At 37.1% G+C, this 12,869-nt stretch overlaps 1 protein-coding gene across 3 annotated transcripts in view; it reads right to left on the reverse strand.

Moving 5' to 3' along the window:
- Window positions 1–420: 420 nt before the first annotated feature.
- LOC132133462 (NT-3 growth factor receptor-like) overlaps window positions 421–12,869 on the reverse strand; it is a 246,746-nt gene continuing 234,297 nt past the window's right edge. For all 3 annotated transcript variants that reach the window (XM_059546308.1, XM_059546307.1, XM_059546306.1), the window contains exons 16-17: window positions 7,305–7,463; window positions 421–1,480 (exon numbers count right to left, since the gene is read on the reverse strand). In XM_059546308.1, coding sequence (XP_059402291.1) covers window positions 1,295–1,480; window positions 7,305–7,463 — 345 coding nt within the window. In that variant the 3' untranslated portion in view covers window positions 421–1,294. The remainder of the gene's footprint in view (window positions 1,481–7,304; window positions 7,464–12,869) is intronic.

Genomic DNA, 12,869 nt, shown 5'->3' on the forward strand with positions numbered 1-12,869 from the left:
AAATATATATTTTATTATTATTATTAATAATAATTTACATTTTTTAAGTTTGCACATGCTAGTTCTTCCAGACAGCCTAACCATCTCACTTTTATTACTCAGACAAAGGATGGCAAAGGATGATATAATATGTTTGCAAAGAAGCAAAATCACAATTCATATATGCAATGAGGGTTAATAAATCGAATATGAGTATTTTCTGGATAAGATCTCGCTTGGGAAATAAATCTACCTTTTCTATTACATTCATTTCAGAAGCAAATGGTCTCTGGAATACAAGGAGCGAGGTTATGTCTCATGATTTTCCCTTTTGGTTGCATCCAAACCAAACAAAGGGGTAAGTAAGGAAAAAAAGAAAAGAAAAAAAAAGTTCATTTACAAATATCAACTTGCATTCTGTGGACATGTGGAAAAACAAGACAAAAAAAAAAACATTAAAATATTATCAAAATATTTATAGAATTCACTCACCATAACAGCACACCAAGGAACTAAAATCATCTAATAAGGAAATGAAATAAGTTAACATATTGTCACTTGTGACACATACATTTACATTATATACATTCCTTGTTTTGTTTTTGTTTTATTCTAAATAAACTCCTTTGTAATGATTGGTGGATCCTTCAAGTTAATCCGTTCACTAAAAAGTTCCTCAGAATATTTAAAAGCCCTGTTGGATACTTCCAGTAGAGTCAAAGAGAAGATCCGCCAATCAGAGCGCAGTAAGGCTTTTTTTTCTTTTCTTTTTAAGTCCTTGCCAATCATCTGACATGGCTAAGGTCAGCAGTCATATCCGAAAGGCTATATACCCTTAGCAAGAAACATGGCATAGATCCACACTCACAGAAATAAAAATAAATAAAAATATATATATTTATAAAATGAAAAACATGTAACCACTGGGAGAGTTGTCAAGCAGTCAGAAAAAAAGAAAAGAAAAAAAAAAACGTATTTTCTCCATACTTTAGGGGGAATTTTCCATTATTCCTTTGTTAGAGTTTGAAAGTAGGCTGTTCTTACCAAAACTAAAAGAAAAGAAGAAATAGAGAAAGGAGACTCCTCTTCTTGCAGAACTGTACATTTTATATGCAGGTAAACAAAATGTAAAAGTGCTTTTTAAAGACTGTTATCCAGTGTATCGTAAGGAGTAGCAGGCACTTAAGTCCATCCCCATGTTGCAGGTGTCTGACAGTGGCACAGTAAGGTACATGTTGTTCAGGGTAAATCCCAGATCATTTGTTCCTCTGATGGATAGACATAGACAGACATCCACACATATTCCCAATAAACACTAGCCAAGGATATCCAGGTAGACAGGTGAGGCTTTGCCCAAGGTATAAAGAATTTTCTGGATGTCTTTGATGTTCAACCTCTGCTGTGGTTCCCTCTGCCAGCATCCCAGCATAATGTCGTATACTTCCTTGGGACAAAGCCGTGGCCTCTCCAGCACGCGTCCTTGTGTGATGCATTCGATTACCTGTAAAGACGGGGAGGAAGGAGAATGGAATTACTGGATAAATATTCTATTTCAGGGGTCTTTTCCAGGCCAAGGTCTCCTCTTACATACTTTATAAACTTTTGCATTGAATTTAAAGTCTGGCCTATAAGTATTTATATGCTTTGATAAAAAATTATTTATTAATGTTCGTATACAGTAATATAGGCTACATGTAAGAGGGACAATAAAGTATTTAGCTGAACTTTAGCTTTGATTAAAGCTGTGACAATTTTTTTCTTTAAATTATTCTAAGATTTGAACCAAACTAACCATTTTACTGATTTCAAACTATTTAAACATGTAAATACACTACATTGAAGATACTTTAGTATAGGAATGACTAACACTTTTCAGATATTAAAAAAAATTGCTAGTTAAATTCACAAGTACAAAAGAAATGGTAACACTGAATTAAGTAGAAAGACTGAAAAAAGAAAAAAATGGTAATCTTCATTTTTTAAATTTAGTTTTGTTTACTACTATTAATTTTATTGGGTACTATTTTTACAATGTACAGTTTAAATGTGTGTGGTCAGTAAGATTTTATTTGCTTAGGTTTATTTATTAATTTATTTATTTGTAAAGAAATTAACACTTTAATTCAACATGTGTACATTTATTTGATCAAAAGTTACATGTATAATGTTACAACAAATCTATTTCAAATAGACATTTCTATTGCTGCTTGTTTGAAATCTCTATCCAGGAAAGAATCCTTAAAATATCCAGACCATTTCCACAAAAACAACAACAAAACAATAAGCAGCAGTATTAAGCTAATTATTTTTACATTAACAATAATAACAAGAAATGTCTCTTGAGCATCAAATCAGACATTTGCCTCTGTGGATGGCTTAGTATCGACTTTTAGAAGAGACAGATGATTGTTCATGGTCTCTCGGGTTCCCCTCGCTGACTGCAGCTAGTGGCTGTCTGTGTTCTATTGACTAAAAGTTTGATTTAGTTTCTTCCACTGGCAGAAATGACACCATATGGTCTGACGCAATACAGTAGCCACTGTCCCTCTGGCAACAGAATATGAAGCAGTGCATGTGATTGGTATTCAGGCCCTTTCAGTGCATAATACAAAAACACACATCTTTCTTGCATAAATTGCACAGCACCTATAGATTATGGTTTGCTGAGTTGATATTGATGATCTCTGTGTGAAGCAGTGCTCAAACCAGCTGCAACTTGAATCTTCAAGAGAGGTGCTGTGGCTTTTTTCACTTTTCACAGCTTGGGAAACCAAAGTGGGGAATGAAGTATTTTCGGCAGATCCAGCTGTGTTTGGTCAGCAGAGAAATACAGAACACACTTTCTCACACAGACTCTCTACTTTATATTTCTGGTGTCTGTTCTTTTTTGATTCTTGTTTATAAATGTGAATAAAATAAAATGAAAAATTTCAACTTTTTACTAGTAACTTATATAACTATCATAGAATAGGACTATTTATTATTTAGAACTCTTATGAGCGTTTTTATTTGTCCAATTTACACAGTTATTGCTGTAATTGCCATCTTTCATTGTATATATATATATATATATATATATATATATATATATATACACACACACACATGTACTTATTGTTTAATTTTATTGTAATGCGTGTATACATTGTATATATCATTGTAATGTGTGTGTGTATATATATATATATATACAGTGTTGGGAAGGTTACTTTGGAAATGTAATAGGTTACAGATTACAAGTTACCCTGTTTAAAATGTAATAGTAGTGTAACTTTTTCAATTACTTTATTAAAGTAATGTAACTAATTACTTTTGAGTACTTTTTGATTACTTTTCTAAATTTGTGAAAATTAAAGAATAATAAATGAAAGCATATACATCAACTTAAATACATTTATCTAATAAGCATGTGACGTATTCTGTGTAATAAACTCCTGAAACATTGGTGTTTTTTTGAAACTGCTGTCTCTTTGTATATGATGATAGTTTTCTCAAAATAAGTAAAATGCACATGAAGTGACACAGAGCTAGGGCTGGGCGATATATCGAATATTAGCGATAACATCGGAATAATTTTGACGACGATGTACAATTTGAATATATCGGGAATATCGAATATTTCAAATTCAAGCATACTTTCCCAAAAGAAAGCGCCGAATGTCCAAAAAAGGAACCTGTAACTGCTGACTGCTCTACGCCCCTCTACTACGAGAGCTTACGAGAGATAACAAGAGTTTAAATCTCCCAATCAGAGCTCCACTGTTACAAGGATACATTTTCTTCCCGGTGTTTGCTTATTTTAAGCAATCTGGCAACCATGCGCACGTGCTCACTCCTCATTGCGGAAGAGCCGCCGACGATAATCTGAAAACACTAACAAGCTGGAATTGAGCGATCTAATGAAAGCGTCGTTCAGCCGGTCTGTGTTCTGCCATGAGATCTCAACTGTATTGTTTGCGTTTGTGATCGCAAAATAAATGCACTTACTCGACCGCTGATGTTTGAATAGAGAAACATAGGCTATGGCCATTTGGAATTACTATTGGGGAATTTCACTGATATGTTTACCAGTTTCCATAATATAGACAGAGAGAATGCAAAAGTCTTTGGTATTCATTTATATATATTTATATATAAGAAATAGCTATGTGCTTCAGCAACTAGCTCCCCATCTAAACTATGTCAGTAGGACCATAGTTTCATGCCACAGAGCTTCTCTTAAAACCACAGACAGTTGACAGACTTGTGTTCTTAGCTTAAAAACTTGTTAAAAAATATTAAATAAAATACTTATCCCAGTTGCATAGTTTAAATTGTGAATTGCATGCACTAAAAAGAAGAATGCACTTTCTGTAACTGTTACTTAATTTGCACTGCTTCAGTTACATATAGGCCTACATGTATTCATTTAATAAAAAGCAGTAAGTGATCTCTTGGTCTAGATTTTTTAACTGCTTAAATTAGCTGTTTAATCTAAATAGTTTTTTTTTTTAATGGGCAAAAGAAAATCATGTTTTATTTTTTATTATTTAAATGCAAATGCAAACATATCGAGATATATATCGAATATCGTAAAAATTTTGACAATATCGAGATAACATTTTTTTTTGTATATCGCCCAGCCCTACACAGAGCAGTTCTAGAAATTATGTTTATGTGCTCGTGTACTCCTATATTGAGGCAGCAGAGGTTGAAAACACTGCGAGCTTCAGTAGGCCAATGTGTAGTAAATGAAACCATGTCTTTGCCATTAATTTACAGGAGGGGAGGACTGGGAAAAAAATTCAGACTGGAAAATTCAAACTCATACAAACAAATTCATGGACAAAACTATTTTTTTGTATGGACCTGACATAAAAAAAAGGTTTAAATCTTTAATTTGGGGACATGCAAAATAATTTAAAGTTCTCTCCTGAACTGCACCTTCACTTCTATTTTTCTCTTCAGTCTTTTTATTTTGCCCTGTTATCCATCTCTCTCATGACTTTAATACTCAAGATTGAACAAAACTATACTTTACAATACAATACTCTACAATACTACAATATCTTTATAGAAAAATCCTAATACTGTACACGAGTCATGTTTTTCCCTAACAAAAAATTACCATGCTTTTATTAGCCTATATAAAAGTAAAATAACCTTGTTTTGTTTTTGTTTTTTTTGAAAATGGATTTGTATTTATTTTTAAATAAATACATTTGTAAAATAATTTTACATTTTTGGTTACCACAGTTAAACAATAGTAACCATTTGGTTGTGGTGTTGTCTGTCATAGCTCCCCCTAAACCTATAAAAAAAAATCTGAATTTTTTTTTCAGCTAAATTCCTACTGTAACATTACAACAGATAATAATGATGTCCTTTATATAGTTTTTTGAGTGATGACTGATGAGCAAAGTGCTGCTGCTTGATTAATTAAATAAAAAAACAAAGACAAAAAAGCATCTTTACAGATGAAACTGACCTGAAACCCTGAACAGTATAGTTCTGCTTCTCTGCTCCAGCTGTGCGCTTCCACAGTCCACTTTTTTCTCTCTCTTTCTCTCTCTCTCTCTCTTTCCCTCCCTCTCTCTCTCGCATTGATTACTCGGAGTCTGATCCAAACCGTTTGGCGGAGGCGCGGAGAGCGCGCGAGTCATGACTAACAATTCATGACTTATTAGAGATTTAATTATCAAATGGCCAATTCGCAAATGATCGCTTTAGTATACAATAATGATATTAAATAGTGGGGCAAAATCGGCTGCCAGGCCACCGGGAATTGTCCCGGTTCTCCCGGTGTCCAGTCTGCGCCTGATTTCCACAGACACGCAGAATGTGCAAGTCATATATATTGCATTTTTGGGGCTTAATATTCACAGACACTAGTCCATGTCATGTTTTGATTCAAGTGTACTGACCTACTTTTGATTTAGTCATCCAAAATGTGGCATATTCCGTCCGCGTTAGGCATTTGGTTTTTATGACTGGATTCTACGAACCAGACTGTATTTCCGCATCCCGGAAATTATTAGGGCGGTATGTCTCAGAATAGTCAGTGCAATTTGGGAAAGAAATCTGTTAAATCTGTATGTGGATGTGTGTAAATATTCAAATGTAATCCCCTTTGTAATCGTTAAAAATTTCATAAGTAACTGTAATTTAATTACTCATTTTTTCGTAGTAACTGTAACTAATTACAGTTACAATAATTTTGTAATTAAATTACGTAACGCCGTTACATGTAACTAGTTACTCCCCAACACTGTATATATATATATATATATATATATATATATATATATATATATATATATATATATATACACACAAAATATATTTTGCATAAAGAAATTTATTATTATTATTTATTTATCATTATTATTAATTTTTTTTATTATTTATTTTTTTTATTCAGGAGTGAAATAAGTTTTCACAAGATTCACAGATAAACTTGTCTTATTATAACAATCTACTGTCGCTCACAATATAATTTTTCAGCATCTTCTGCACATGGGAATATTTGGTTGCAATATTTTGTTTTGAAGGCATAAATAAATGGCAGAAAGCCCAGTCCAGTAACAACAGCAAACACAATGTTATAAGGCCCTTGTCGGACCATAACAACACTTAGTTCAATAGTGGTAATTATGATGTTTATGTGAAAAGGTAAATCATAATCTTTGCTGTTCAGACACGAGACACAAGAGTTTGGGAGCAACATCTCTATGTGTACATGACTGTTTGGAGATCATCCAAACATTAGTTGTGAAATGTTACATGGTAAACAATAGCCGAGAATTAAGCAGCGATGTTCCTCATTAACGTTTCACAAAAGGGAATGTGTGTGCAATGAATATGCCAACAACATGACATTTCAATGTGTATCCTGTTTATAGAAGGAAGTCATGTTCGAGATGAGCTTGGGTTACGGTCAATACCTGTCAAATGACTCACTATAACAGCCAGTGATTGTTTAATTTAGCTTTGTTTGTCATCCTGCCTAAAGACTTCATTTATTTTGACCCTGCATACATACAATCACCAGAGCTACACTAAAATAAGCACTGAATATGTCTCATATTGCTACATAGTTGTCAGGATTGTGGGAGTCACAATCCGGATCCAGTTTTTGTCAAGTACAGACATTCTATCTCCATTACACTTATTTTTGTTATCTCACATGGGTCTTTACACCTTGCTTTCACCTATACAGCAGTCATACAGTAGTTGTGGTTTACTAATAACGCTTGACCAAAGCTAGCCAGAGAGCTAGCAAACAGCTTAAAAAAAAAGATTTCTTGATGGATTTTTCTTCATGGAAACTGTAAAGTTGAATGTACCTCATTATTTGCCAGCTGAAACCATGGCTGCTTGCCATAGGTGAAGATCTCCCAGAGGATGACACCGAAGCTCCACACGTCACTCTCAGTCGTGAACTTCCTGTACATGATGCTTTCTGGTGGCATCCAGCGAATGGGCAGCATTGTGTGTCCTCCCACCTGTTGGGTCACCAAATCATGATTACTTAGTGACCTTCACAAATTCACAGAACTCAGTATTACTAAAGACAAGCCTCACTCAATAAAAAAAAAAAAAAAAATTTATGGAGAAAAAAAATAAAATACACATTCTTTGATTTCCTTAATTTTCAAAGCATTTAGTAACTTCTTAAGTCTCTGTTACACTAAGGATGGTTACTATAACAATAATTAGAAAGTTTTAAAAATGGTTCTAATTCTATGAGAGAACTAAAAACGGTAAAACAGAGAAATTTTATAATATTTGAATTTTCAGAATGTTTTTTTTTTTTTTCAAAAGACAACCAATCAAAATTCATCTGACTTTAAAGAGCTTAAAGGGATAGTTGAAATGAAAATTGTGTCATTAATTACTTACCCTCATGTTGTTCCAAACCCTTAAGACCTTCATTCATCTTCAGAACACATATTAAAGTATTTTTGACGAAATCCGAGAGCTCTCTGACCCTCCATAGACAGCAAGTTAACTACCACATCTAGGCACGGAAACGTAGTATTAACATCATTAAAATGGTCCATGTGACATCAGTAGTTCATCAGTAGGTTACAAAGCTATGTGAATACAGTTTTTGTGCGCAATGAAAACAGATATAACGATTTTATTCAACAATTCTTCTTTCCCGAGATACCATCTAACGTCATTATCGAGAGAAACAGGACACACCTTGTTTACGAGCAGAGGAAAGCAAATGCATGCATTGTGTTACTCAATAATGGTGGTTGATGGTGACTCATGGGAGAAGGACTGTTGAACAAAGTTTTTATTTCTTTGTCCACAAAAGGTATTATCATAGCTTCATAAAATTATGGTTGAACCACTGATGTCACATGGACTATTTTGTTAATGGTTTTGGTACCTCTCAGTGCCTTGACTGTGGTAGTTACATTGCTGTCTATGAAGGGTCATCCATAGCTATTATATTTCATAAAAAATATATAAATTTGTGTTCCAAAGATGAGCATAGGTCTAACGGGTTGGGAAATAAGTAATTACAGAATTTTCATTTTTGGGTGAACTAAAAATTCCTTTAAGCAATAAAGTCAAGACACCCTTGGTGAATAAGGTAAAAAAAAAAAAGTATATATATATATATATATATATATATATATATATATATATATATATATATATATATATATATAAGCATTAAAGTCAAGACACTCTAGGTGAATTAGGTAAAAAAAACAAAAATGTGTTTATACATTTTATATATATATATATATATATATATAAAACACATTTGATTATAACATTGATTTGATTCAATAATTGTTTACATTAAGAACTGCAAAAAAAAATTACTCTACTGCAGGTTTCATGAAATATTTATATATGCAAATAAGATATGATCTAATTAAATATGCACTCATTTGCATACACTTCCGAAAGATAATAATACTTTTTATATTATCATATTAGAGTCAAAAGTTTTTTTACAAAGAGGATTTTGGATTTGATCACTGCAGCTATCTGTATAGTTATCGCTTTTGGTGTGAAGGGGCCTTTAATCCTAATTTCTGCTGGTAAATAGATCTTCCCTATTTACTATGAAAAATAACAATTATGATTTACAAGGTTTGTCGAGCGGAAATCTGAGAAATCAGGAAAGACAGGGAAAAGGAAAACAAATATATCCTTTAAAGGTTTTTGACAGCTCCAAATCATCAAAGGCCATAAATAAAGTCTCCCTCCAGGCCTTCCCTATGTTAAGTGAGATATTAATCGATTAAAACAACAAGACATTATTCATCTTTGCTCTGGCCTGACCACCGGACTGGACTGGTTTTGTATCTATTTCCTCTTTGTGTCTGCTGGGTTGTGTTAATTACAGCCGTGCCATGACAACTAAGAGTGACGTTTCAATGGCGGCCGCGTGGTTATTGCGGCTTTCAACTCGTAAGTGGCCACTGTGTATTAATTACAAGGCTCATTACTGGTTTGCTCACATGGGGGTCAGGGTATCGACTGTACTTAGGAATACAAAGCAGCCTGTGGTATACTGTATGTCCCCAGATTGCATTTTTTTGCTTTGTAAGATATGTATTGTACTTTTATTTTTTATCAGAAATGAATTTACCTAGATCATAGTAGAGCATTAGCAAAAGAAAAACAACTCTAAATGAGATTATGGTAAAATGTTCATTGGCTCACGTCCCACAATGCTTTGGCAAGAGTATATCCTTGGCAACAGGACGTGTCTCTAAGCGCAGAGCACAGTGACAATTGAAGAATTAGGAAAATACGACTGCTTAGATTTCTGACAATGAAAAATCACTGTTTATCAAATAAACAACAAAAAAATAACTCTCGGGATGTGTATATGCACGCGTTTAAATGTGCAAACTGTAAATGACTCGGAATAATGAGTGCAAAAATATGAGCGTCACGATTAGCAAACTATAAAGGCTTTGAGATGTACTATAATTAAAGGTCTGGGAGTTTTTTTCCTGCAGTAATGTCTTAAATGCAGGGAATGATAAGGCTGTGTATGTTAATCAGCTACGCTTCTGTGATTCTCATTCGCAGCCAGTTCCTCACAGAGGAGGAAGCTGTCTCACAGGCTCCAGTGATGTGTGGCAAATATCCCTCCCCTTGGTTCGCTCTTTCCCTCCCGCCTCTGCCCTTCAGGAGGTGTAAGCAATACGCCAGTTCTGCTGCGGTCAAACAACACTCTTCTTGTTCCGTGAGATGCAGTTCAGGGTACTACTGGGCAGCTGCTAGCGCTCCCCATGCGTGGGCAGGAGCTGCTCCCTATGGCCATACTGAGCTGCTCGCCTGGCTAACTCTGCTCACTTAAGTGTTAGCGCATAACATCCCTGCCAGGAAAAGTCAGCCAGGGATGAAGGTAATGAAGGTATGATCATCCGTAATAGACAAAGACAGAGAGGAGAGAGACAGAATAATGTTTGGAGAGTTTGAAACAGTCAAATAAGATGCTAACGTATGTTAGCTGCAATGCTAGTGTCACACCCAGGGGCTGGCTATGCTTTAACTAAGCCACACCCCTTCTCAACTTCCACCTCGAGGAGGTCCCCAAACCCGACCCAATGGCCAAACAACACGAGAACAAGTAAGTGATAAAACAATCTTTATTTAAATATTTAAAAATAGCTTGGGGAATAGGGAAAGGGCAACTAAAACTAAGCTCTGACTCGGCCCTCCAGATGGGCTATAGCCGGGAAGAGGTCAGGGAGCAAGGGGGCCACGGGGATCCGGGGCGTGGGGCTCGGGCCCCGGCCTGAGTCTTAGGTATCCGTAGCGCCCTCCTTCTTCCTCCTCTTCGCTGAATACAGCTCACGGTAAGTACTGGTTCACACAGTTCGTTCTCGAGGTGCCCACTCTCTTTCTCTTCCTCCACAGGCAACGGCTCTTCGCTGATTACAGCTCGCAGTAAGTACTGATTCACCCAGTTCGTTCCTTGGGTGCTCACGCTCTTTCTCTTTCTCCACAGGCAACGGCTGGGACACACAGGCACAGTTAGTTCAGCTTGGTTTTGCTCTCACCTCTTCGCTGATTACAGCTCACAGTAAGTACTGGTTCACACAGTTCGTTCCTTGGGTGCTCACTCGCTTTCTCTTTCTCCACAGGCAGCGGCTGGGACACACAGGCACAGTTAGTTCAGCTTGGTTTTGCTCTCACCTCTTCGCTGATTACAGCTCACAGTAAGTACTGGTTCACACAGTTCGTTCCTTGGGTGCTCACTCGCTTTCTCTTTCTCCACAGGCAGCGGCGTAAGTACAGGTTTCCTCAGTCTCTCCTCGTGTTACCCACTCTCTCTCCTTTTCTCTCCACAGGTATCAACTTGGGCACAATAGCACAGTTAGTTTGCTTTGAATGGCTCTCACCTCTGGGCTGGACACAGCGTACTGTAAGTACAGGGTTCGCTCTATTCCTCCTCGTGTTATTCACTCTCTCTCTCCTTTTCTCTCCACAGGTATCAACTTGGGCACAATAGCACAGTTAGTTTGCTTTGAATGGCTCTCACCTCTGGGCTGGACACAGCGTACTGTAAGTACAGGGTTCGCTCTATTCCTCCTCGTGTTATTCACTCTCTCTCTCCTTTTCTCTCCACAGGTATCAACTTGGGCACAATAGCACAGTTAGTTTGCTTTGAATGGCTCTCACCTCTGGGCTGGACACAGCGTACTGTAAGTACAGGGTTCGCTCTATTCCTCCTCGTGTTATTCACTCTCTCTCTCCTTTTCTCTCCACAGGTATCAACTTGGGCACAATAGCACAGTTAGTTTGCTTTGAATGGCTCTCACCTCTGGGCTGGACACAGCGTACTGTAAGTACAGGGTTCGCTCTATTCCTCCTCGTGTTATTCACCTCTCTCTCCTTTTCTCTCCACAGATATCAACTTGGGCACAATAGCACCGTTAGTTTGCTTTGAATGGCTCTCACCTCTGGGCTGAACACAGCGTACTGTAAGTACAGGTTTCCTCTGTTTCTCCTTGTGTTACTCACTCTCTTTCCTTTCCTCTCCACAGGTATCAACTTGGGCACAATAGCACCGTTAGTTTGCGTTGAATGGCTCTCACCTCTGGGCTGAACACAGCGTACTGTAAGTACAGGTTTCCTCTGTTTCTCCTTGTGTTACTCACTCTCTTTCCTTTCCTCTCCACAGGTATCAACTTGGACACAAAACACAGTTACTCTGCTTTGGATGGCTTTCACCTCTGGGCTGGACACAGCGTGCCGTGCTATCTCCGGAGATCTGAAGCACGCTCACAACATATACTGTACTGAACTAGGCTAGGGCCAGCAATCTCCTTGTCCTCCCACGCCGAAGTGCGTGAAGGCGGGGGCTTATCTGACAGGACACACGGCAATACACAGCAGCCCACAGCAATATACAACACCACGTCAAAATTATAGGTTTTCACAGCACGAAGACTCACCCACCACACTCAGTGTACGGAAAGGACACCCGTCTTCCTTCACTTCGCTTGGTTCGGATCTGGCGATGGAATATGCGGCCTAGCTAGTGATGTCGTCGTTGCGACTACTTCAATAAGTATTCCTTCGGCTCTCCCACCACACTATATTAGGGGTAGGGCCACCCTCCTCCTCCTGGAGAGATCTACACAACGCCAGGTCAATATACAGGGCACTTTCGACTGGCTCTTAGTACTCACATCAATGCCACTTCCAATCCCCTTTTTCACGTCGTCTCAGTTCGCCGTATAATCTGTTCACTTCTCAACCTTTAAGGTTCGCGATGTCTTCACAATCATACAATTCCAGCCTGAGGGAGAGAGAGAGTTAGACAGCTACCAGCAGCGTACCAAGACGGGCACAACCCAGTGCTTCACACACACCAAAGAGAGCTTTTCAGACTGTGAAATAACTTGGCCTTAAGTACT

This window comes from Carassius carassius, chromosome 50 (assembly GCF_963082965.1).
Source record: "Carassius carassius chromosome 50, fCarCar2.1, whole genome shotgun sequence".
Classification (NCBI taxonomy): Eukaryota; Metazoa; Chordata; class Actinopteri; order Cypriniformes; family Cyprinidae; genus Carassius; species Carassius carassius.